The sequence below is a fragment of the Panicum hallii genome, chromosome 2, assembly GCF_002211085.1.
Source record: "Panicum hallii strain FIL2 chromosome 2, PHallii_v3.1, whole genome shotgun sequence".
Taxonomy (NCBI): Eukaryota; Viridiplantae; Streptophyta; class Magnoliopsida; order Poales; family Poaceae; genus Panicum; species Panicum hallii.
In genome coordinates this window covers 9,549,609-9,574,097 of record NC_038043.1, presented here as the reverse complement: position 1 = coordinate 9,574,097, position 24,489 = coordinate 9,549,609, and the positions used below count along the sequence as shown (strand labels likewise).

The window sequence follows — 24,489 nt, the reverse complement described above, 5'->3', positions numbered from 1 at the left end:
GCAATTTGATTTATCGAACGATCAGAGAAAAAAAAAAACTACCTAGGAAAACCAAACAAAATGTACCTTCCATGCGGGGGCCAAACGCTCAACGGTCTACCGTATTTCTCTCTGCAAACAGTAATCTAGGTACTGCATTTCTTCTCGTTTCCATTTCCCAGGACGCCATCCCTGGAAACTTCTATTCATTTTTTCCTCTGAAGAGAAAAAGATAAGAAGAAAAGCCCAAAACCCAACAGCTAGCTTATCCAACCGGCATGATTGGAGAAGGAAACCAAGAAAGAAAAGCGCATTCAACCCTATCAACAGAAACCAAGAAGAAGAAGAAGAAAAAATATTCGGAATTGATGGAAACGGCTCAATTTTCTGTTCCATCAAGCAATAATCAGGCGCCCATGGCCCACCCCCAGCCTTGCAGCACTGCTGTGTTGGCACTTACCTACTCTCCCCTCCCTCCATAAATACCGCCACCCTCTCCCTCTCACTCCCCCCACTCTCATCCCATTCCTTGCAAGCCATCTCTGCTCTGCTCACTCTCCTCTCCTCGCGGCTGCTAAGCTAAGCTAAGCTAAGCTCAAGGCAAGCTAGGCGCCACCATGGGCAAGGACGACGTGATCGAGAGCGGCGCCGGCGCCGGCGAGTTCGCGGCCAAGGACTACACGGACCCGCCCCCGGCGCCGCTGATCGACGCGGCGGAGCTGGGTTCCTGGTCGCTGTACCGCGCCGTGATCGCCGAGTTCATCGCGACGCTGCTGTTCCTGTACATCACCGTGGCCACCGTCATCGGGTACAAGCACCAGACGGACACGGCCGCGTCGGGCGCCGACGCGGCGTGCGGCGGCGTGGGCGTGCTGGGCATCGCGTGGGCCTTCGGCGGCATGATCTTCGTCCTCGTCTACTGCACCGCCGGCATCTCGGGCGGCCACATCAACCCGGCCGTCACCTTCGGGCTCTTCCTGGCGCGCAAGGTCTCCCTGGTCCGCGCGCTGCTCTACATCGTGGCGCAGTGCCTGGGCGCCATCTGCGGCGTCGGCCTCGTGAAGGCGTTCCAGAGCGCCTACTTCGACCGGTACGGCGGCGGCGCCAACTCGCTCGCCTCCGGCTACTCCCGCGGCACCGGGCTCGGCGCCGAGATCATCGGCACCTTCGTCCTCGTCTACACCGTCTTCTCCGCCACCGACCCCAAGCGCAACGCCCGCGACTCCCACGTCCCGGTGAGCACCCGACCCACGCCTCCGCCTCTCTTGCCTTTTAGTTTTCAATTTTTTCCTTTCTCGATCTGCTAGCTCGCTCGCTTATTAGCATCTTTTTTAGTACTTCACTTGTGTTTGGAGCTTAGCTTAATTAGAGCTGAAGCGACGCTAAAATGCTCGAATCTTGCCCAACGGATGAAACTGTTTGGGCACATGCGAACAAAAAGAAATTCCTTTCGCTGGAGGGCAGAAGGAATTTCTTTCCCGTAGAATCTTTTTTTGGTGGGGGAGGAGCAGTTCACTTAGGATGGAGTTATTTGAGGTGTTTGGTGGTAGATAAGAGGGGAAAAAAAAGCTTGAAATTTTGGTATTTTTATGAAGAAGCTAGAAATTCTGCCAAACTTGTGCAAAAGAAAGGACATTCGGAAGATAGGTGTGTGGATGCCTGAGCTCCAGATATTCCAAATAGTACAACTTAATTTTCAAAGAGTTAGTGCACGTGCTGTCATTAAGGCTTGCGTAGTCCTGATAATGACCGTTATTAACACACACACTTGCTGGAACGTTCAAGTACATCCACAGTAGCGTTCGGCAGCACACCATCCCCGTCACCCTCGCTAGCCATGACTCCCCGGACCTAACAGTAGAATACAGAAGCGGGGCTAAAATCAGCTGAAACCTTATCTCCATCTCTCTACAAAATTACTACTGTAGAAGAAGGCGCTGTAATTATACGTCGTGCAATTTTTTTTAACCGCGCCATCACCTGGCTCCCATGACGCCCAGCTCGGCTCTCTCTCTCTCTCTCTCTCTGGGGTGGTGGTACCCCTGGGCCCACGGCGCGCGTGAAAAGCTGAGCTGGGCCTGGCCCGGCCCGCGTCGCACTGTAGCACATGGATGGGGGTCCGTCCATCGGGTCCAGTCCCTTGTCGGGCGATGAGCTAGCTTGTCCGTGCGCGCCCGCCCGGCCACGTCCCTCCCTCCCCTCCTCGTGTCCCATGCTACCCCCGCTCCTCCATGATGAATTATTGGCACCCCTAACCGTACCCGTTTGCTGGTATCACAACGAATTCCGGATGTGGTTTTTGAAAACCACCCGACGGATTACGGGCCGTGCGATACGGCTCTCCGAAATGATGGATGGATCGGTAGGACCCACTCACCGTAGTGGACGTACTCCGTACCAAAAAAAAAAAACCTAACCGTTCGGGTCACGAGTAGTGGACGGTCCCCTCTCGCGTCGCGTGAGGTGCGGGGGCACCGGCACCGGCGAGGTGACGAAACACCGTCTGGGTTTTGCCTTCGCCCGTCAAAGTATGCCGTGGTGGCGACTCCGCCGCTTCGGTGGTTCGGATCGTCGCCGGCGAGCGAGGTCCGGTCGTGCGCCAAAGGCTAGCCTTGGAGGCCACTAACGAAGTTCGGCGTGTGGGCCAGAGGGGGGCTGGGAAAAGGGGGGGGGTCACTTAGCCTGTTCCAGTTCCTTCTTCCCTTGGGCGAGGGGCACGCGTGATGCGTGAGTAGCATGACGGGATGGGATGGGCTAATCTTCCTAGCCACTCACTGATCGTTCCAGGTTCCGTCACGAACAGCCCCCCTGACGCTGACGGACTGGGAAATGGGTGCCATGTCCAATAAGACTGGGAAATGCTCGGCGCCGAGCGTTGCGTCTAATCTTGTCCCCAAACTGCTTTTGGTTCTGGGAAATGAAAGTTCTTTTTTTTTCCCCTTCTTGTTCTGAAAAAAACAGCATGCAGCTTTGATTGGTTCCGAGGTTGTTGATTTCGCTGACCTGTTCGTGTGTGTGTGTGTGTGTGAATTTCGCAGGTGCTGGCGCCGCTCCCCATCGGGTTCGCCGTGTTCATGGTCCACCTGGCCACCATCCCCGTCACCGGCACCGGCATCAACCCCGCCAGGAGCCTCGGCGCCGCCGTCATCTACAACAAGGACAAACCATGGGATGACCACGTACGTCCTGTCCTGTTCCGCTCATGCTAAGAGCCTAAGATTGTCACGGATCATGCTTCCCACCTCACCTTCCATTCTCTCACCAATGCAACTTGCTGATGGTTTGGTTTCGTCATCCCCTCCCTTGTTCTTGACAGTGGATCTTCTGGGTCGGCCCCCTCGTCGGCGCGGCCATCGCGGCCTTCTACCACCAGTACATCCTCCGGGCCGGCGCCATCAAGGCCCTCGGCTCCTTCAGGAGCAACGCATGAACCGATTAGCCAGCCTTCTTGTTGTGACCTGTGTGCTTGCAAAGGCTGCGTGCTGAAGCAATGGCGGTCGACGCTGGGGGGAAGAATAAGTTTGCATCTGCAGATGAGGTTGTGCCGCTGGTCGTCTTGTTTCAGCAGCTGCGTGCGTGAATTTGGCTTCGTCCTTCCTCCTGTAATCAAATCAACCATGTGTCGTGATGATCTGTCTCTCAAGGGATTCTATCCACCATCTCCTCTCCTATTCTCCTAGCATGGACCTCTATTTAATTATTATGTAGCGACGATCACCATCATCATCAGTGAAAACCTTGCTTCTGTCTAGATCAACCTGTGCACTGAGAATCCTTCGGTCTGAAGCATACTTAACGTGCTACTGCTCTTTTTGTGACCCTGCTTCTGTTTTCCTTTTCCTTCTGAGTTTCTACTCGACTTCAGATGGATTTGTCTACGAAGTGGGCCTTGATCTCTTTGCATGTTTCATCGTCCTATCTCTACGCGTAGCCGTGCACGCGTGCCCGGCCTGACAGTCTAGTGTAGACAGTGCTCTTGCTTTGAGCCCCTCCGACCTCCAAGATGTATCGAGTGACTCACCAATTCACCACGCCATTGCAAGTGAGACACGGTGGTGACGCAGCTGCTCTCACTCATTGCGCCCTCCATGGATTCTCCACTATTCTCTGCACGCGTAGGCCTTCGACTCTTCCCCTTCCACCATTGTTTTTTTTCCCTTTTGTTTGTTCCGAACAAAAGGCTGTCAGCATCAGTAGCTCCGCCTGCCTATCAGCAAGGATCACGGGGTGCTGGCTCGTGACCCGTGTGTGCTTGGTGGCACCCTCCAGCTTTTGCCCTGACCTGTGCGGCTGGGCGGAGGCGCCCCCTCCCCCGGCCGTAGTGGTTCGTGGGGACGGCGCCGGATGCCAGCCCTGGCGCTGCCGCTTTATCAGCAGTTGGCGCGGAGAGGACCGTGCGCAATTTCCTGATCGATCGCGGGTCCTGCTTGGTATCATGCTAAAGTTGCTTGCTCCTGTTGCCGAATCATCGAGGCATGCTAGGCGCGTATGATCGCTGCAGCTAAAAGCGAAAAAAGAGATTGAGCGAGCTCCCACTCATGCATTGCTACTGGCTCACGTCCAGGATCTGTTTGAGCATTGGCTAAGCCCTCTATTTTTTTTCACTTCAAATTTTACACTGGTAGTAGTGCATTGAGTTTTTTCTTGAAAGAAAATAGTGCATGCATATTGCAGTCGGATGCAGCCAACCCCGGCCGCGGATGGGAGGGCCCAAGCAAACGGTCCTCTTTGCGCGACGTACGTAGGTGGGATAATACGAACATGATCCGGCGTCCTGGCGTTCGAATGCAATGCGGCAGGCAGAGGGCTTTTGGTGACACGGGCCTTTTCACTGTACTTGCCATGAGGCCGACGCTGAGCGCAGCAGCAGGCGAGCAGTGGTGAAAGACGGTAGTACACTGCCGTGCCGCTGCGCGCGCGGAAAATGGCAGAGGGAAAAAGGGGGGTTCGTGGTACGGGCGTTGAGACGCGCCGGAGATTGTTTGTTTTCTTCCTTCCTCCAGGATGGCCGGATCAGTGGTGGTGTATGGGCACATGGCAGAAGCCAGGGCCTACCAGTGGCACCAATCTTCCTCCTCCTGCTCCTGCCGCTGCAGTCTGAGACGCTGACGGAGAGAGAGAGAGGGTGAGGAAAAGAGGCGTCGTGGTTCCGGGCCATGCCTGCGTGCATGGGCTCGCGGCGTGCCTGGAGGTTCGCAGTGAACAGCCGCGCTAGCTAGCGTCTGGATTTGACCGGCCCCGGTGGCCTGGCCCTGCCGCCGCTGGCTCGGCCTGGCCGACGGGCGGATCCATGTGCCCTGGCCTCTGCCCCTGAACCGCCTGCGCCCTGTTGCTCCGAGGCAACAAAAGCTGGCGCCATGTGGCGGGGCGCTGTAGCAGCGTCCCGGCGAGATTGCCGTACGTTGCCACGCGACAGGAGGCGTTGCAACGCCGTGCTGCCAAAGATTACGCGTACGGGCATGATTGGGGGACCCCGGCACACCGGTGCGTTGGCGCGCACCTGCACGCGTTGCAGCGGGTGTACCGTGAGGAACGTGCCAGGTCACCGTGCATAGTGAGTGGTCAGGGAGTGCTTAGTTACTGCTTCGTTAAAAAATAAAAAAGGTGAGCATGGGTTGCTTAAGGGCAGCTGCTCCCGCTGGTGATCCTGCACCTAACGGGAATATGCCGACTCGGAGCCAATCATCGGGGAGGGGCCGCCCGGTTAGCGCCTTGTTTATCCGTTCCGGGCCTGTGATTAGGTCACCAGACAGAGCGGGACGTCCCACCAACGGCGCCAGGCCACCACCCCTAAGCTGTGACGACGGGCCAGCGGCAGCGGCTGCCGTATGCGATGGAATGTGGATAGGGCGAGAAGATCAGAGAAGGGAATGTCTCTGGGTGCTTTGTTTAGTTGCACATCTTACTTTTAGGGGTTGTTTAGCTAACCTAATCCGCTCCGCTGGGTCAATAATCGCGTCCGATGATGATTGATGCCAGGTACGCTGGCACAGTACTACTCAAAGGATCGATCGATGGTGCTGGCTGTTTTGTTCAATGCGTGCCTTGTCGTCTGCCTGCTGTCATGCTGTGTCCCGCTGAAGGCCAAACGGATGGCACGACAAGTTTTTTTTTTTAATTTCTCTGAAGGCCAAAGGCTGCTGCCGTTGCTGCACTCTTTGCTTGGCTTTGGCTCTCCCGAGAGAAAGGTCAAAGGCTGCAAGCTTCCTTCAACGATGGTCCTCCTGCCCGCTGAGGTCTGCTCTGCTCTGACACCAGGTGCTAAACCATGCGGAGGCAGTGAGCAGGGCATGGCGGATTAGCCAAAAAGCTGCCGCGTCCTTAGGCAGACAGGCTAAGGCCTAGCCCAAGACTGAAACGAGCCCGAAACAGGCCCAGGGATTTAACTAACCAACCAATTCCAAGGTTGGCCATACGGTGCACTCGAGAGGGAAAACAGGCCTCATTGACGAATGACAGGAAATGCATGCATCCTACAATCAGATTAGCAGAGAGAGAGGGGGAGAGAGAGAGAGAGAGATTCCCTAGCAAACTCTTGTCTCCACCGGTTTCGAAATGGTTGCGCCGCCTGATTATCTGAAGTTCAGTTTTTTGGAAGTGCCAGGTACCTGGAACCTAATAATACAGGATGAAGCTGAAGAAAGAGCAGCACAGCTGAAAGAAAAGTTAACTTGAACGGGGTGCTGAGAGTAGCGCTTGCGGGCTCGCGGCTCTGGCACGGCAGCAGCTTCAGCACAAATTTTTTTGCCGTCTTCGCCGGAATCAAATGCACCAACCTATCAGTAACTCGAAGCAAAAAGAAACCTCCAAGGTGCAACGACGCTAAAGATTCAGATATATTACTTCAGAAGCACTCTGCGATGCAATGGGCCAGTACTAGCGAAGCGAAGTGAGCGTAGCTCAACCGTGGCAGGCAACGTGACTGTCGAAAGCAAGACGCATGTGGTGATTTTATTAATGTCAAGAATCAGTCGGCTCAGTCTCTCGAAGATGCTTATAGGGGTAGAGTTGCGTGCATATATTTATAGCAATAAGCGTGTGTCATAGGAATAAGTGCGCGTGTGTGTTTGTAAACGTCTTCTGTATTGTGTTTCTTTAAAAAAATAGACAAGTACTGTCGGACCTAGAGCCACGGAACTACGCGTACATATTCTAGGACAAGGGACGGGACATGGTCCACACCCTACACCAATTGTAACTACTCGTACAGGAACTAGTCGGAAGAGAACAAAGTTACCCGAGTAGTACTCGAGTAGGACTTCTAAACTGGTATCGGGTTAGGATTTCTATATAACCCTGTCCCCAAGACTATATAAGGGCGGAAAGAGACCCCCTCGAAACACATCAACACCTAAGGCAATGCAAACCACCACACAGAACGTAGGGTATTACGCTCTCGGCGGTCCGAACATGTCTAAATTTTATGTTTCTTGCACCTTCCAGTTCTTGATCTCGGCGACACCCTACCTACGATCTACCACCTCAGGGGTATCCCTCGGTGGGCTTGGAGGTTAAACACCGGTAGCTTAAGCGCGCCAGGTAGGGGTGTTCATCTAACATCCACCGAAGAACTCGATGGCATCTTTCAACTTTACCAGCGCTGTGCTCGACGAGGGCACTACGTTCACCTTCAGCTCATGGGTCTGCATCGCCAACAGTTTAGGTGGTTTCAACAACCACCTGGCCAACCCTAAAAAGCCAGAGGCATATGCTCCGACATCCAGCCTCGACATCGCAATCTTGCCGATGATCTCGGTGGGATCAAACTTTCCAATTTAATTGGAAGCTACGCAGGTCATATCAAGGTAAACCCTCGCCCATCAATCAGTCCTGATGATCTAATTGCCGGGATAAATCAGATGGACGACGGCATCTGACAGTGGGTGAGTACCGCAAGAAGGGATTCGTAGGAACCCCCGTTTAGAGATTTGGCCAGGGGTGTAACACGCATTAGGATTCAGGCCATGTGACGATGAGGAGACAAAGGGGTTTAGATAGGTTCAGGCCGCTATGAGCGCAACACCATGCGTCCTGTGTGAAGCTTGTAGTTATATTCAGTTGAGCCCCCTTCCTCCTTTTTATACATTACCTATCTATTCTATCTATAACCTTCCCCGTAGGCCCCGGGGAGAGCCGTACCGCCTTGAGTGGAATGCGGCGCCTTGTGAGGGGCGCCGACCTGCAAGTGGCGTTCGCCTGCTAGATAGCGTCCTGCATCGTGGGACATGACTGTTGTTGCCCGTGGTTCTACTTGAAGAACCCCGGGATACCCTGAGGTCTCTCCCGGGCTCTGCGTATCGCCCGGGGCTGCAAGTGGCGCCCACCCGCTGGACGGGGCCCTGCGTCATGGGCCAGGACTGTCGGGGCCCGGGATCCTCCTTGAGGGATTCCGGGATGCCCCGAGGTTTCTCCGGGGCTCTATGCATCGCCTGGGGTCTTTCCTGTGTGCCGCTCGGGGTCGTTGGCGCTCCTCTCCACGGCTATCCGATATGACGGGAGGCGTAATTGGCGGGGCTCCCCCGCCGTTCATTGCCAGACGATGGGACGTGATCCAGGAGGGGGGCTCCCTCTGTCCTGGTCAGCGCGCCGTCTGTGAACATACCTCCCCCGTAATCATGTTGTTTTAGGGGAAGGTGCGCCGCCCCTGGACCACGCGCGGTCGTAGCAGAGCGGGCACATTAAATGCGCGGACAGGCGAATCCCTTCTTCACGAAGGGACCGCCATGGCCCGAGGTGGTGCTTGGCCTCCCGCGATCTTGATCCTCTAGAAAGTATTTCAGTTTGACCCATTACTACTAATGGGTTAGGAGGACCTTTCGGCACATTTACCTTTGGTTTGTTGGCTAGGGGATCCCCGTTGTCCTAGCGCTGACAGCAGCCCCCGGTTGACCAGATCATGCATATCCTCCTTGATCTAATAATAGTGTCTAATTGTTCCACTCAGGGGGCGGAGCTACAAACTTCCTCCAGTCCGGGCTAAATAAATCAATAGGCAAATAAAAGATTACCTAAAATTGTATCTAATTCTACTGCTTTATTTCTAAATACCAGAGTGATTTACGTATAATTAACTAGGCCGGACTTGTGCTGCAGCCCGCCCCCTGGTTCCGCCCCTGGTTCCACTGCATCTTTCGCCGCTTCCGATGTGTGTCCGTCCACTGACAGAAAAAGGAGTAGTGCATTTCAATTTTCAATATATATAGCCAGTTGCCCATCAATATACATGCATTCAAAAGGAGTTCAGAATTCAGATTATATTACTTGTAAAGCTTTTATCAGTACAGGGAACATGCAATTAGTCAAAGAAAAATTCCTCTGAAAAATAAAAGTTCACCAGAATATCACTCTCCTACAAACTCTTATCATACAAAAGGATCCGTGCTCACATTACAGAACTCAAGGTGAATACAATGGTGCTTAAAACAAACAAAATCTTAATGACTTACGATGATTGTAATCTTTGTTTTGTTAATAAGCTGACCAGAAAACAAGACCACAATTTGGAAAAATGCAGAGAGTACTAGGTAGTAGCATTGAATTCTTTTTTTTCTGGATATTGTGGTTTACTGAAAAACAATTAAAATCGATGAGATGCTTACCATTGCAATGCTTGGAGATTGGGGATTCCCTTTGATTTGATTGAGAGGAGTAGCATCTTGGATGGATTGGACGGGATGGTCTCAATTGGTGTGCCCATAACGACGACGAGGAGAAAGTGGAAGACGAACTGGAACCGCTCGATAGTTGGGCCAACCGCACCAAATGCTCGAACAACAACGTTTGGCGTCGGGCCACTCGATGAATGCCCAGCGCCGCCGCGCTTCCGCCGCCCGTCATCGTGCTGCTGCCGCCTGCCGTCGCGGGAGACACGCTTACCATAGGGGCACAGTGCCGCCACCGCCACGTGGGTTGCGCTCCGCATGGCGGCACCGAGTGCTGCGTGCCCGGGTCCTCGCGACGAGGGTCGAGGGCCGACTAGCGAAAGTTTTCCACTCTGTATCAACATTTCTAGGCCCAAATGTGTCTGAACAACAACAAATCCAAAATGACATCACTCCACCATTACCGGCAAAATTACACAACTACCCACCAGAGCAGCACTCTCAAAAGGGTACTTTGAGAAATTAAATCATTCTTTTGCCGGAATAAGCCTCTACCGTCCACAATTGATCAGCCTGACCACGGCAAGAGAACCCGACCAATTCTGGCTGAGAAGTTGTGGCAAAAGATACAGAGCTTGAACATAAAAAGCATATTCATCAAGGTCTTGAACAAACTATATCGTACCAAATTATCTGACAAAATAAGCTGATGCAGATACGAAGCACAAGATATATCTTGCCCCCCTCCAATGGGTTCTCATCTGATGTATCTCACTATAAGGATAACATAAAACACTCCTAATGGTAAATTCTGGCAGACAACTTGGGGGTGACGAACAAGTTTATCATTAGCTTAGAAGAGAGAGGTTCCCTTGCCCTTCTTGTCACCACCGATCTCAAAGTGCTTGCACCTCTGAAGTTGCAATTCAAGTGTCAGATACCTGAAACACTAGATACAGAAGAAATATGGAAAAAACAACAACAACACATCTGAGGCAAAAATACCTTGATCGGGTGCTGAGAGTAGTGCTTGCAGCTCTGGCACTGCAGCTTCAGCACAATCTTCTTAGTTGTCTTGGCCTGAAATGCACCAATGTATCAGATACATGAAGTAAATAGATGTCAACGGAGCAACATTAAGAATTCCCATAGCAGCATTCAATCATAATCAGCAATTGTAGAGCTGGGATTCGGTCAAACCTTCTTGTGGAAAACAGGCTTTGTCTGACCACCATATCCTGACTGTTTGCGGTCATAACGACGCTTCCCTTGTGCTGAAAGGCTATCCTTTCCTTTCTTGTATTGGGTAACCTTGTGCAGGGTGTGCTTCCTGCACTCCTTGTTCTTGCAGTAGGTCTTCTTGGTCTTCGGAACGTTCACCTACAAAATAAATGCAGCATAATTAGTTCAACATGAATAAATCTAAGAATAAACACTTATGCTAAATAATCTAAAGATCAAACAAACTTAGCAGTAGCTCAGATTGTAATCATATCAATAGGTAATTTGGAGTTAAGCATCACGGGATTGAAACCAAAAGAAGAATTATTGGCACAAGAGTTGCACAAAAAGGCTGAATCATATTGGAACAGAAACAAAAGACACCAAATGCGGTACGAAAAAAGCAGCTTAAAAAACGAGCAAGAAACAATAAGGCTTGAGTTTCCAGCAACAAATAGTAAAAACACCACATAAACTAACAAAGGTTCCAGGAAAAACATGGACATGGTGACCTTATTAGAAGAGAGATCATGGATGTCAGTCCCTACTCAAAGGCATCTAAAAAAAATATATGTACTACTACTCAACAGTCACATAACTAAATTAAATTAGCTTGTAACAGGATGATATATTGGGAAAGTATGTCAGACAAATAGCACACAAGCTAGTCAGAAGCTTGAATGACATTCATTAATTGGGAAATAACAATCTTCAGATCCAGAAAAAGATGAGGAGATTCAGTACATGTGTAAGAGGAACAATAAAGAACACAGATAACAGTTGGTATGAAGAATGTTCCCAGGTTCGCACAAGTTCAAATATCAAAATATGGATATCACAGATAATCTATCAAAAACATAATGTAGACACAGGAATTCAAACAATACATAGTTACATACTCATTTTCATCTTCTATAAACAAAATTCAGTTATAGTGTTATCCTTCCTTGCCTTTCTACACTCATATGAACTGAAACAAGTCCTGTTCCCATTGCATAATTAAGATATACGAGTGGTTGACTAGCAAATGCCGCATGATAGTTTGGTGAAAATTTCCTAACTTGCAATCTAGTCAGGAGGTTACTACAATTGCATTACAGGTAGTCAATCATAAACACATTACCACTAAATGTCACCAAGAAAGATAATACTGTGTGCATCAATTGATTCACTTGAAGTAACTCGTAGAACATAATCTCTCTTCTACAAAATGGCTATAACCAGCCACTTTGATTTATGCCTATCCATCAGCTAACATGATTATCTATCATTGTAACAAACGAACTGGAGAATAATTGATTACAGTCTCGTTCATCACAATCATTTTTAGTCGAACACCGCACAATAAAACAGAAGGATTACATACAAGACCTCGCATCTCACACTCAGAAGCTACAACACACAAAAAACTAATTTAACCACCGGTCGACCAGCGCCTGAAACGAACCACCCTAACCAAACTGCTCAACATCTCGAATTAGCACCGAATCAAACCAGGAATAAGAGGAAACACGACCCCGCAAGCATCCAAGGGCATGTACGGTAGGCGCAGACAGAACAGGAAGCAACTGATTCGATCCTCAGATCAAAAGACGGAGAGGGGGGGGGGCGAGGAGCGGGTCGCTAACCATGACTGGGGAGCTGTAGCTTCCTCCTCCGTCCGTCCGTCCGAGAGTCCTGGCGGCGGCGCAAGATCGGAGCCGAAAACCCTAGCTGCGCTCGTGCGCGAGGCTGCGGTGGACAGATATATCTCAGAAGAGAGGCCTGATGGGCCTGTTCCTTGGTCTGACGTGGTTCGGCCTGTCATGTAGATTTCCGGCCCCTTTCTCATTCGGCCCACGAGCAAATAGACGCAGCATGCATAGGAGTACTAGTGTACGAGTAGTACTCGGTACGAGGAAGGGACCGGGGAAGACTCCAAACTTTAAAGACATTTTAAATCGATTTTTTTCCCCACATGCGGTAAGAGGCCGCCACCTTTTATACAAAATTATGCGGTTTTAAAAATCTTTGTTGAAGATGAATTCTTTTAAATCGTTTGCGATTACTCTTTGCGGATTGGGAACAAATTCGCCTCGTCTAGTTAGAGCGCACGCCATGACGTCCTCGTCACGCCTAGGCAAATTCAACTTGACCTCAAACCTCGTATGCCTAACTTTTTCAAAGTTAGCATTGCGTGGACACCCAAAGCGAACATAATGAAATCAGTACGACTAACGATAGCCGATTCAAATTCAAATTCAAATTCAAATTTACCAGGTTCGAAGCAGCTCAAAATTAAGCCCGTGCACCCCGACCGTTTATCGATATTATTCGGCCGGCAAATCTGATCCAAAGACAGATACCGGGTCACGTCCAAGTACCACGCATGTGCATGTGCTCGTGGGATCACTTCAACCACTAAGAATTCGAAGTGGCATGAATGTTTAGATCATTCGAGTATGCTTTATGGATTCCTTAAAATCAAAGAAGTTGTAGCTAGCGTGGATAGTTGCTTAGCGCTCCCGGCACCAATTGAAAGTAGAGGTTTGATGCAACGCACTGGCTGGACTATGAAAGCATGATGGCATGGTATACGCTGATTATATTCTCTTTGCATCTCGATCAAGCTGCCCGGGTGAAGAGACTCATCTATCGCGTCGTCGGCGATCACATGCATGCGCCGTACACGCAGCATCGAATTATTCAGCGACCAGTAATGCACATAGAAATTAACATCAGCAGAGAGCATAGCAAAGTCGCAAAGGCAGCAAGCTACAAGCATCCAGTTTGCTGGCAACTACGCATGCGTTTGAGAAAGTGGTTTAATGATGATTGCGGCCAATGTTTGTTTCAGCAAGCGATTCTGCCTTTTAGCTTTTCTAAGCTCTAGTCAAAATAAGTAAATTGTTTTTTTTGGCAGCTCAAATAAGCAAACCGAACGCGATCCCTGTGTGACCCTCCCCCTCCCCTGTCACGCTGCCGACCGCGCCCCTTCCCCTGCCTCGCCGCCGTCCGAGAGGGTTGCCAGAAGCCCGGCGGCCGCAAGGACTGCGGCGGTGAGGAACTCCACGTCTTTTCCCCCTTCCTCAAGATCTGGATCGCGTTTTCGTGGGCGGTGGTGGCGACTGCGCGGGCGGCGGCAGCGGTCGATGGTGGAGCCGTGGCCTGCAGTGCGGCTCCCCGTGGCGGAGGCCCGACGGCTGGCGTCCTATGGCGCAGCCCCCTTGGTGGGGGCCCCTGCGGCCGGCAGCGCAGCTCTCCATGGTGGGAATTCGGCGGCCGACGGCCTGCAACGCGGGGGAGGTCGCATGATCCGGTGCGTAGTGGCGGCCTCCGCCTCGGCCGACTCCAACATTCCCGTGGCATCGCTCCCCTTCTTGAAGGCATTATTGGAAGGATCTTGCCCTCTTCTTCTCCAAGTGAATACCTTGAACAACCAAGTTGATTCTGGCGGTGGCAGCGATATTAGCGTCGTTTCTCCCTTGGGAGCGTTGCCATGGAGTTGTTGAGCCCTGCGGTGTCGTGGTCGTGATCCGTCATCAACTGTCTCTAAGTGGAGAAGAAGGGTGAAGGATTGTTATTGAGAGTAGACGATACAAGCTGGAAGCAAGACATGGATGAAGATCAAAGCTTAGCCTTTGTTTTCTCGCTTGGTCTTTAGCTTTCTCTATTAGTCTCTTTCTTTATTATTCTTGGGTTTCTCAGTTTGAGGTTTGGAGCCTAGATACTCTGTGTATCGTCTGACTTTGTGGTCAGATTTTCCTTTGGTCGTAGACAGTCACTTGTGATTGTTCAAGATCAGATTTTTTTCCTTAATCTAAAAAAGTAAATTATTTTTTGTTTTTTGCAATGGATCATAAATCTTATACTGTTATGATCCATCAATCCAGCTTGACTAGCTTCTTCTAGATTGTGGGGATATATTTACTCATCGTGCTGGTTCACTTCTTTTCCCCACATGGTGCTCCCTTTGTGGCCGCGCCTCCGGCAGCCACCTCATTCCAGCGCTCTATCTCCTCCTATATATGTGCTGGAATAGAACGCGAAATAGGGGGAAATGGTTTTGTACCTTTAGTTTTGCACAATCTACTTCTTGCACATCCTATCTAAAATAATGCTAAGTCGCTAACCAAGGTTTGGCCTCTCCTTCGTGTTGATTTTCACTAGTAACAATAACCATGACATCACTCCTCATTACTGATTTCAATTCTTTCCCCAAATCGTTTGCGCGCAAACCATATAGAGATCTCTCTTTTCTCTACAGCATGCATGCATGCATATACTGCAGATTGACATGCACTCCTGTCAAAATGACATAACACCTCAAAATAAAGAGCAAAATGCACCGCCGGATCTTGAACTTAGACTCATGGTGTCATTTAGGTCCCCAGACTTTCAAAATACACATTTAAATCCTTAACTTGCTAATCGTGTCACGTAAGCTCTAAATTATCGTTGATTAAGCTAAATTAAAAGTTTTATAATTTATTCAAATACGAAATTATATACAAAATATACAAAAAAAAGAATTATACTTGTACAAATATGTTCAAATATAAAAGATTTGTATAAAAATTTGTATGAAAATAAAACTCATATGACAAAATTTATAAAAAAGGAAAAGAAAATGTAAATTTTGAGGAAACATTGAATTTTTTTGGATATAAAGTTTGGAGAAAATTTAAAAAATATAAGAGTAAAAATTAAAAAAATAAAATTTGGACCCACATGTAAGCACCACGTCAACAAAACTACTCCCGCTTTGTAACTTAAATTTGGTCACTGCGCAAGTTTGGAGATCTAATGTGCATTTTGTTGGGAATCTAGATGATAATACGAGCTGAGTTCAACGACCGGTGGTGCATTTTACTCCAAAATAAATCTTTCTGTAATCCAAAAAGCATGATACGATTATATAAGCTCTTTGCATTCCATCTGTCCTGATAAAGGGGTTCGTCGCATCGACCGCTCACATGGCATTGACCCAAAGGATGAGCTTATTCAGCTGCAATGATCATTCACAAAGCGTCAGCAGAGAGTGCGAAAACCGCGAACACAGCATTTCTAGCTTTTGCTGCAATCAGACATTGTTCTCCTTGCTGGCACAAGATGATCGCTCGTGCATGACAGGTAGGTCACTCTAGCCCGGATGATCAGCAACAGGCGAGGACCGGTTACAGAGACGCGATCGAGAAAGTGATGATGATGAACTGGCCAGCCAGCCGACCATGAGTCTGGGGAGACGAATGGTACAGTGGATCGAATGAAGCAGATGGCCAGCGATTCTTCGTCAATCCATGCTATATCCCAACTAACTGGCGACCTCGTGGGTTTCCAATTCTTTATCCCATTCCTCGATCGGTTGGTGAACGTGATCGATCGCCTCCATTATCCACGGGTTATTGGCCGGCCTTCGTGTCGGTGTTCATGTTCATTAGCACCAATCAATCCGGCCGGGCGTATCATCTCCTCACTGATCCATGCTGCTCAGATCACGTGTAAACTACCGCCTGATCATTTCGTCCTTAGTTTCATTGAGAATTTCATGCTGGATCTGTCACTGCAATGATATTACCGATAAATCAGAATTGATCTGTCATTGCTGTGTTAAGCAGTGAGGGGTTCAAGGTTCGATATGCCACCATTGCTGCTTCCACATTAGCAACCTTCGTAAACAATAATACACACACACACACACGAATTTCTATGCTGACCGGCACACGATCTTCGATCTTCAGCGTTGTTCTACTCAACGCTGTGAACAACATATACATATATATATATATATATATATATATATATATATATATATATATATATATACTGACCGGCACACGATCTTCGATCTTCAGCGTTGTTCTACTCAACGCTGTGAACAACATATACATATATATATATATATATATATATATATATATATATATATATATATATATATATATATATATATATATATATATGCTAGATTGCTAGTACTGCTCAACTTGCACAATATATTGGTTTTTATTATCGCAAACTACTGTGAACAACATTCGCCTACAAGTAGGTACTTAAACGGATTAAATTTCACTACACGTGTTCTCCAATTGTATACCAGTTTCTATATGCAAAGCCATTCTCCAAGAGTACTCGCAGCGCATTTCGACGTGATCTTCGCTTCGCAGAACTCGCCATCCATTAGGTCCTTGCAGATTAAAAATGGTTGGGTTTTATTTAGACCTTTTGTTCGCTAATAACACAGCAACTTGTCACGTTCTCCCCAATAATTCGACCGGTAGAGTCGTCCCCAAGTTGGCGTGCGCATCGGTGGTCCCTCCTCCAAGTGCCCTACAAATACCCAGTTCGTGGCCACTGATCGATGAAGCTCACCGGAGAGCAACCGAGCACATAGCTAGAAAGCCTCTGAAATCTGAATTGCCAACTCCGATCTTAGGAGCAGCAGCAATGGCGAAGCTTTTCACATTGCTGTTGGCCGCGGTGGTCGTGCTCTCGCTCCTGGTGAGCCCCATTGCCTGCACCCGCAAGCTCAGCAAGCCCAAGCACAAGGCAAAGCCAAAGCCGGTCAGCCACAGGACGCCGGCGCCTGCGGCCAAGCCGAAGCCGAACCCGGTCAGCTACAAGCCGGCGGCGCCTGCTGTGGCCAAGCCTCCCCGCAGCAACCACACCACTAAGCACTCGCCGTCGATCGTCTACGGCGGTGCCTGGCTGTCCGGCGCCGGCGCCACGTACTACGGCGCGCCCAATGGCGACGGCAGCGACGGTCAGTACTTGCCTTCCCGCTTTATTATTTCTTCGCTGTCGGTGGGTTAGTGAATTGACATGGGAATGATCAATGGCGGAAATTGTGAACGCAGGCGGCGCGTGCGGGTACCAGACCGCCGTCGGGAAGCAGCCGTTCGACTCGATGATCGCCGCCGGGAGCACGCCGCTGTACATGGACGGCGAGGGCTGCGGCGCCTGCTATGAGGTACGTCTATCGGCTGCGTGCTGCGGAGTTGCCGGCTGCCTCTGCCTGCCTGGTTCTCGCTAAACAATGCGTCCCTGTTGTGCAGGTTAAATGCACGACCAACGCGGCATGCTCCGGCCAGCCGGCGACCATTGTGATCACCGACCGGTCCCCCGGCGACCTGTTCCCCGGCGAGGTCGTCCACTTCGACATGAGCGGCACCGCCATGGGCGCCATGGCGAAGCCCGGCATGGCCGACAAGCTCCGCGCCGGCGGCGTCCTGAGGATCCTGTACCGGAGGGTGCCGTGCAAGTACCCCGGTGTGAACGTCGCGTTCAAGGTGGACCAGGGTGCCAACCCCTTCTACTTCGACGTGCTCATCGAGTTCGAGGACGACGACGGCGACCTCAAGGCCGTCGACCTGATGGAGGCCGGCAGCAACGTGTGGACGTCCATGGCGCACAACTGGGGCGCCACGTGGCGGCTCAACAACGGCAGGAAGCTCAACGCGCCGTTCGGCCTCCGGCTTACCTCCGACTCCGGCAGGGTGCTCGTCGCCAACAACGCCATCCCCGCCGCGTGGAAGCCCGGGAAGGCGTACCGCTCCCTGGTCAACTACCCCTGAAAAGAGGGAGTTGGAGGAGTCCATGGCGGGCAATGTGCGTCCGGATGTCGCGAGAGGCAGCAATGTCAGAAGTCTGAAGAGGAAGAGGAGGAGGAGGTTGAAGAAGAGAATGGCGTTCTTCCCTCCCTCCACGGTCTCAGTGTATGCAGTCCCCAAGTGATGTGTGACTGTGTGAGCCATGACTGTAATTTCATTTTTTTTTCCATTCCGATTTGTTAGTTGGTGCTGTACTCGAGGAAAGGGAGAAGCTTGTCTGAGTTGTGTGTTTTGACGTTTTTCGACAATGAACTAGACCTTTCAGAATTCTGAGAAATGAATCACAGCTTCGTTGTGACAGTAAAACATAGTACGAAGTTCATACTTTCCCCGGGAACCAGTAAAAACTTACTGCACTGAAGACCACGACAATGCTGACAACCAAAAGACAACGCTGACAACCAAAACTGGCGACTCCTGGACATTTTTAGCTTATTCTAGTAGACATAAAGATGCCCTTTAAACAACATAAAGATGAGGTCAAATGACGAATTTGAGTTTAACATATTGAAACCCTGGTCGGCCGATCGAAATGGACATATGATTTGTCCATTTCGGAGTCCAGATGATAAGAGTCATGGCCATCAGAAGATGATGACCGTTGGAATTTAGGAAATTTCTGATGAGGACGACCTAAATCGAGTGGGTTTCCACGAAGAAGATTTTGTTCATATGTTCTACCAAGACCAGTAGGAGAATAACCTGACTCGATACTCTAAAAAATGAAAGAAAGCAGAACCAAGTCAACACCATTGAAGATTGGTTGCTTCTTCTTGTGCCAAAGATCTTACTATTTCATAAGGATCTAGGGTTACCGGAAAAAAATTTGATTCTTTTTCAAAATTTATGTTGCACTTGTCAAAAATTTCCGTAGTTTACTTAAATTTTCAAACGGGTCCAAAATATAGTTGCACATTGAATTATATGTTGATTTTTTACGTATTCTTTTTGCATACATTATACTATAATAGGGCAAAACCTCCCCATTCTCTATGGAATCACTTTCCCCCCTCGAACATGCAGAAGATCTATGTATCAATATATTAAAAAGAAGAAGGGTGAAGAGCACCCAGTCACCAGTGCACAGGTTTTTGGGAGAACATGTGGAAACCACAAGACACTCAAACACTCTATTACCCTTACGCTATGACAGCACCTTGACCAACTATGGAATCACTTAAATTGGTGCATTGGCTATAATTAATTCCTTTGTTTGCAATAATTTATTTTTACCAACTTGTAATCAATTCTCTCTCCCGTCATGTTGTGCTGGCTTTCTGGAGACCATGACAGATGCAGGTCTCAATGAAAGCAGGCAAAAACACTGATGAGGCTTGAATGTGCCCCCCAACTGTTTGGTGCTCCGTTGATTAATTGAATTGTTTTAGTTTCTAAAAGGATTCCCAATACTAAAACCCTGGTCATAGTACTTGTTGTCTACACATCGTAGGTTCTGTTGGTGTACCCGGCTCTTTCTGAACTGCTTACTGCTTAATGACGATTGGATTATAGATTATTGATCATTGCATCGGATATTAGTATGACAATTCACTTATACTTCAACACTCCCCATCACGTGCAGACTCTCTCAGACCTCAAACGTAAAATTAGGAGTTAGCTGCAATTATTTTATTTAATCGCGCACACCAAGAATCGAACTCGAGACCTCTGGCTTTGATACCATATTGAGTTGCATGCACCAACCAATTCAACTTAAAACTTAATCTGATGAGGAGAGGTGGGCAATTCACTTATACTTCAACATTGCCGCCTAGCTACGTGTTCTCTATCTGGGTTTGCTTTTGGAAAAAGTCCATTCTACTACCCTGTACTATCAGCAAAGTTCGGATAACGCCCTGAAGAATATTATCACTTACCCCCGCTGTTTTGGAAACCAGTGCACTATTCACCTTTGGCCCACCTCTTGATCCGGGTTTGCTGACTAGATGGCGGTTTTGCTGAATGATGGTGACACGTGGGTGGTCCAACGTGGCAAAACGTTTTGTGCCCACTTAACCCCCTCTCGAAATGGCTTGGCCCCAGGTGCTCCTCACGCGGTCCCTCGACTCCTTCCTCTTCCTCCTCTCCTCTCCGGCTGCTCTCGGCTGCAACGGTGGATCGATCGAGGGTACGATCGCAGGAGGGAAGAGTTGATTGGCACTGACAGCGTAAACCAGGTGCGACCCTCAAAGATATCTAGACCCCTAAGCGGGTTTTGGTGTTTAGATGACAAAATACATGTACATTTAATCTCGTTATCTAGCATGTGTGCAGGTGCTAAAGTTGAACAAGCAAAACATACGATGAATTACTACCCCTCAAAAGAAAATGAAAAAGTGGTGGTTGAAATTTACTCAAAGAGTAGGCTTTTATTTTATTTTTGAGCATAGGAACCCCGTACTATCAAGAGGAATTTTGATCTGCAGGTTTTGACTTAGAACTAGTGCTCAAGAGAATCCATACAAATACTTGTGAGCCACGAAAACCACTTCAAAATGATATTTTGAGAGTGTCTCTGCCAAAACCGAAGTCTCCGAGTCTCTGTCCGGAATGTCCGGGAACAATGTCTGGAGTATCTGGACATATACCCGAAGTATCCGGGTACTCTTTCACCAACAGCTAGTTTTTGTGAGTGAGGGTATAGATACCCCCCGTACCCCTTCAGCCGGGGGCTCTTGCCCATTTTTTTAACTGAACAGCTTCACAAGCCTTTCAAGAGCTCTCTCGCTCCCTCTCTTCCTTTCTTGAGAGATTTCCTTGAGGGACTCAAGTGAGAGTGTTGCAAGAGAAGAAATCCGTGCTAGTGAGCTGTCATTCCATCCTTTGAGCACTTAGTCTTCGTCAAGCGGTGGATTCAAGTTTGTTACTCTTGGAGCTTTGAGCTCATAGACGGCTAGACGTGCTCGCGAATGCTTAGCTGAAGTTGTGAGTATCACGGGAAGTTTGTAATCATATTTCCTTTTGGAGGAACTCATAGTAAGTGACCTTGTTCTTGATCGTTGGTCTCGCCCTTGGGTAAGGAGTATGGGAGTTCTTGAGCACCGTCTCTTGAACTCTTCCTCAACGGAGATGTAGCTCCTTTAGGAGTGAACTTCGGAAAACAAATCTCTGCCTCTCCGTGTGCTCTTTACTTAAGCTTTTATCTATTTGCTTGTGAGACTAACTTTCTAGGGTTTGAGCTTGATCTACTTATTTACAAGCTTCTAGCTTGAACCAGATTGTGAGAAATGCTTAGAAGGAACCCCTGGTACTTTCAAATTTACTTGATCTAAATTTTCTGCACCTGTACTTTAGTATTTATCTTTGAACTTTCATACCCGGACATTCCGGATACAATATCCAGAAACTCCGGACCTCAAGTCCAAAGTATCCGAATATATCTCCGGAATATCCGGACATTTGGGTTACTGACTGTTTGAAAAGTGTATTAAATTTGCAGGTTAACCTATTCACTCCCCCCCCTCTAGGCATCTTGAGGTCCTTTCAGACCCCCCTCCCCCCCGCGCGCGCGCATGAAATATGCATTTTTTTGGTGTGACTAATGAACTTTAGGCAGCTAGGGTCGGGGTGATTGGTTTTTGGCGTAATCGATCTTGGTCTAAAATTGAGGGGAACTAATGTGGTACTTGATTTGTGAGGGATAGAATGATCAGTACTACTCCAATCATGATTTGCATCTAGATTTTAGGGTGACATGCTACTAATTTGTGCGAGTTATGGTGGGGTTTGACGGGGATTATTTCGGCTCGAAAGGGGTGGTTGAGTTATTTAGATCGGGCCAGGTTATGATGAGTGCAGATAGGCTTCATATTTGTCTGATGAGGAAAAGTATAAGAGGAAGTGCCTTTTCTTCGAATCTTTACGTTGTATCTTGTTCTGACTGTTGTCCTCATCCTATTTTCACTATTGTCACGGGGGAGGGGATCCCAGTGCTGTCCTCATCCTATTTTCACTATTGTCACGGGGGAGGGGATCCCAGAGATCCCAGAGACATTCTTCCAGTTTGGTTTCACTGTGGAGGACAATTTGACTTTGTTGACAATGATCTGAATTATGTTGGTGGGGGAGTGTACATGTCATACCTTGTCTTCTTCAGATAGGTTCACATGATCAGCCAAGAAGCCTCTCAATTCTGGCAATTCCCAGGATCAGATCTAGGACTTGGGTTAAGGAGGATAGCAGATGATAAAACCTGCCTCTATATGTCAGACTGCATTTCAGAGGGTGGAGTGGCTGAGATATATGTAGAGGTGTTCAGGTCTGATGGAGCTCAGCAAGGAAGGGTTCAGGGTGGTGCTAATCAAACTAGAAGGGATATTGAGAAGGTGAGAGAATTCTACAGTTCACCCAACAGAGGGAGAGAGATAACAGATGGACATTTTACAATCCTCCTTCTGATGATGAAGAAAAAGAAATTGATGATGAAGATGGTGTTGAAGAAGAAAAAGAAACAGAGAGAGAGCCAAGTGTTCATGGAAAGGCTGCCCTTGGTTCATTTTTGCCTCCAAGCACAATGACAAGTTTAAGGTGAAGACCTTCAACAATGTACACATCTGCCCACAGAGGAAGGACAATAGGTTGGTCATAGGGCCAACAATAGCTGACAAGTATGAGCATATCAACAAGGCAAACCCATCATGGAAGCTGCAGAATATCAAGGAAATAGTTTTGCTTGAAATCGGTGCTGATGTCTCTCTATCCAAGATAAAAAGAGCTAAGGCAATTGTTATGAGGAGGATATATGAGTCCTGCAAAGGAAAATATGCCAAGATCTTTGAGTACCAGGCAGAAATCTTTAGAAGTAACCCAAAGTACATGTGCTATTTATTTGGATCCTGACTACAACTTCCCAGTGTTCCAAAGGATATATGTGTGCTTTGATGCTTGCAAAAAGGTCTTCCTTGCTGGATGTAGGAGAGTTATTGGAGTGGATGGATGTTTTTTCAAGGGGGCTTGTTATGGAGAGTTAATTTGTGCTCTAGGGAGGGATGCAAAAAACCAGATATATCCAGTAGCATGGGCATTGGTTGAGAAGGAGACTGAGGATTCTTGGACTTGGTTCTTATGCCTTCTTCAGAAGGATCCGCAGGTTCCCATAGGTGGCAGAGGATGGTAATAGTATCTGATCAGCAGAAGGGTCTTCTTAATGCAGTTGCTCTATTGTTTCCTGATATTGAGCACAGAATGTGTACAAGGCACATTTATGCCAACTTGAGGAAGAAGTTCAGAGATCAAGATTACCAGAAGCCATTTTGGATTTATGCTAAGGCATCAAATGTGCCATTCTTCAACTATTGTATGGCAAAGCTTGCACAATTAACCCCTGCTGGTGCAAAAGAAATGATGAATACCAACCCCAAGCACTGGAGCAGAGCTTGGTTCAATATTGGCTCCAACTGTGACAGTGTTGCAACAACATGTGTGAAAGTTTCAACAATTGGATAGTAGATGTGAGGGCTTGTAGGATCACTGGACCAGTAAAGAGGCCTAGAGGGGGGGGGTGAATAGGCCTGCAAAAACTCAACTCCAAATTCTCGTTAGAGGAGAGTGCGGCACTGCCGTGCCGAGTGTGGCATTGCCGTGCTCAAACAGAACACAAATTACAGAATTCAAGAACTGCCGAACCAAAAGTAGATCGAGTTAATTTCTAGGTTTCCTGCAGGTGTCAGCAACATATATATGGAACTAAAACAGAGAACACCGCAGTAGATAAATAGATCGGCCTCAAACCTTGAACAAGAGAGTAACTTAGCAATAAAGTAAAACAGCACGCAAGACAGGGATTTATCCCGTGGTTCGGCGTCGCCGCAAAGGCTGGCCTAAGTCCACGTTGTTGAGGCTGCCACAAAAGGCTTGGGCTTCACCACAAAGGTCAGCCCGTCCTCGTTCTCAAGTCAAGAGAGTGAACTCTTAAGATGAGGAATGATTTTACTAGCTGCAAGGGAAAGTTACAGACCTCCCAAGGCTGCTACACGGAGGGGCAAGCACAAGGGCGACCACTAGCCGGCTAGGAGCAAACTCCAAGAGTAACAGACCCTAGAACCGCCGGCCAAACGCAAACCAAATGCTCTTTTGAGTGGGGGAAACAGTAGATCTGC

At 48.6% G+C, this 24,489-nt stretch overlaps 3 protein-coding genes across 3 annotated transcripts; 2 read left to right on the top strand and 1 right to left on the bottom strand.

Annotated features, from left to right (window-relative positions):
- Nucleotides 1-484: 484 nt before the first annotated feature.
- Nucleotides 485-3,708, top strand: LOC112883628 (aquaporin PIP2-1). Its single transcript, XM_025948966.1, has 3 exons — nucleotides 485-1,214; nucleotides 3,018-3,158; nucleotides 3,296-3,708. Exons 1-3 carry the CDS (start codon nucleotides 597-599, stop codon nucleotides 3,407-3,409), a joined length of 873 nt encoding a protein of 290 aa, XP_025804751.1. The 5' UTR covers nucleotides 485-596; the 3' UTR covers nucleotides 3,410-3,708.
- Nucleotides 3,709-10,021: 6,313 nt separating this feature from the next.
- On the bottom strand, nucleotides 10,022-12,567 carry LOC112883629 (60S ribosomal protein L44). The gene is made up of 4 exons (XM_025948967.1): nucleotides 12,431-12,567; nucleotides 10,782-10,961; nucleotides 10,587-10,661; nucleotides 10,022-10,494 (listed from the first exon to the last, which is right to left on the bottom strand). The coding sequence occupies exons 1-4, from the start codon at nucleotides 12,431-12,433 to the stop codon at nucleotides 10,435-10,437; spliced, it is 318 nt and encodes a 105-aa protein (XP_025804752.1). The 5' UTR covers nucleotides 12,434-12,567; the 3' UTR covers nucleotides 10,022-10,434.
- Nucleotides 12,568-17,158: 4,591 nt separating this feature from the next.
- LOC112882054 (expansin-B11-like) lies at nucleotides 17,159-18,658 on the top strand. Its single transcript, XM_025947027.1, has 3 exons — nucleotides 17,159-17,544; nucleotides 17,639-17,751; nucleotides 17,837-18,658. Exons 1-3 carry the CDS (start codon nucleotides 17,229-17,231, stop codon nucleotides 18,353-18,355), a joined length of 948 nt encoding a protein of 315 aa, XP_025802812.1. The 5' UTR covers nucleotides 17,159-17,228; the 3' UTR covers nucleotides 18,356-18,658.
- Nucleotides 18,659-24,489: the final 5,831 nt, after the last annotated feature.

Excerpts from the sequence above, each read along its gene's own strand:
- LOC112882054 (XM_025947027.1), top strand. The coding sequence starts at position 17,229 with ATGGCGAAGCTTTTCACATTGCTGTTGGCCGCGGTGGTCGTGCTCTCG. Across the intron at positions 17,545-17,638 it reads CAATGGCGACGGCAGCGACG|GCGGCGCGTGCGGGTACCAG; the intron begins GTCAGTACTTGC and ends TTGTGAACGCAG. Across the intron at positions 17,752-17,836 it reads GCTGCGGCGCCTGCTATGAG|GTTAAATGCACGACCAACGC; the intron begins GTACGTCTATCG and ends CCTGTTGTGCAG.
- LOC112883628 (XM_025948966.1), top strand. The coding sequence starts at position 597 with ATGGGCAAGGACGACGTGATCGAGAGCGGCGCCGGCGCCGGCGAGTTC. Across the intron at positions 1,215-3,017 it reads CCCGCGACTCCCACGTCCCG|GTGCTGGCGCCGCTCCCCAT; the intron begins GTGAGCACCCGA and ends TGAATTTCGCAG. Across the intron at positions 3,159-3,295 it reads ACAAACCATGGGATGACCAC|TGGATCTTCTGGGTCGGCCC; the intron begins GTACGTCCTGTC and ends TGTTCTTGACAG.
- LOC112883629 (XM_025948967.1), bottom strand. Across the intron at positions 10,662-10,781 it reads AGCCTGTTTTCCACAAGAAG|GCCAAGACAACTAAGAAGAT; the intron begins GTTTGACCGAAT and ends GGTGCATTTCAG. Across the intron at positions 10,495-10,586 it reads ACTCTCAGCACCCGATCAAG|AGGTGCAAGCACTTTGAGAT; the intron begins GTATTTTTGCCT and ends TTGCAACTTCAG.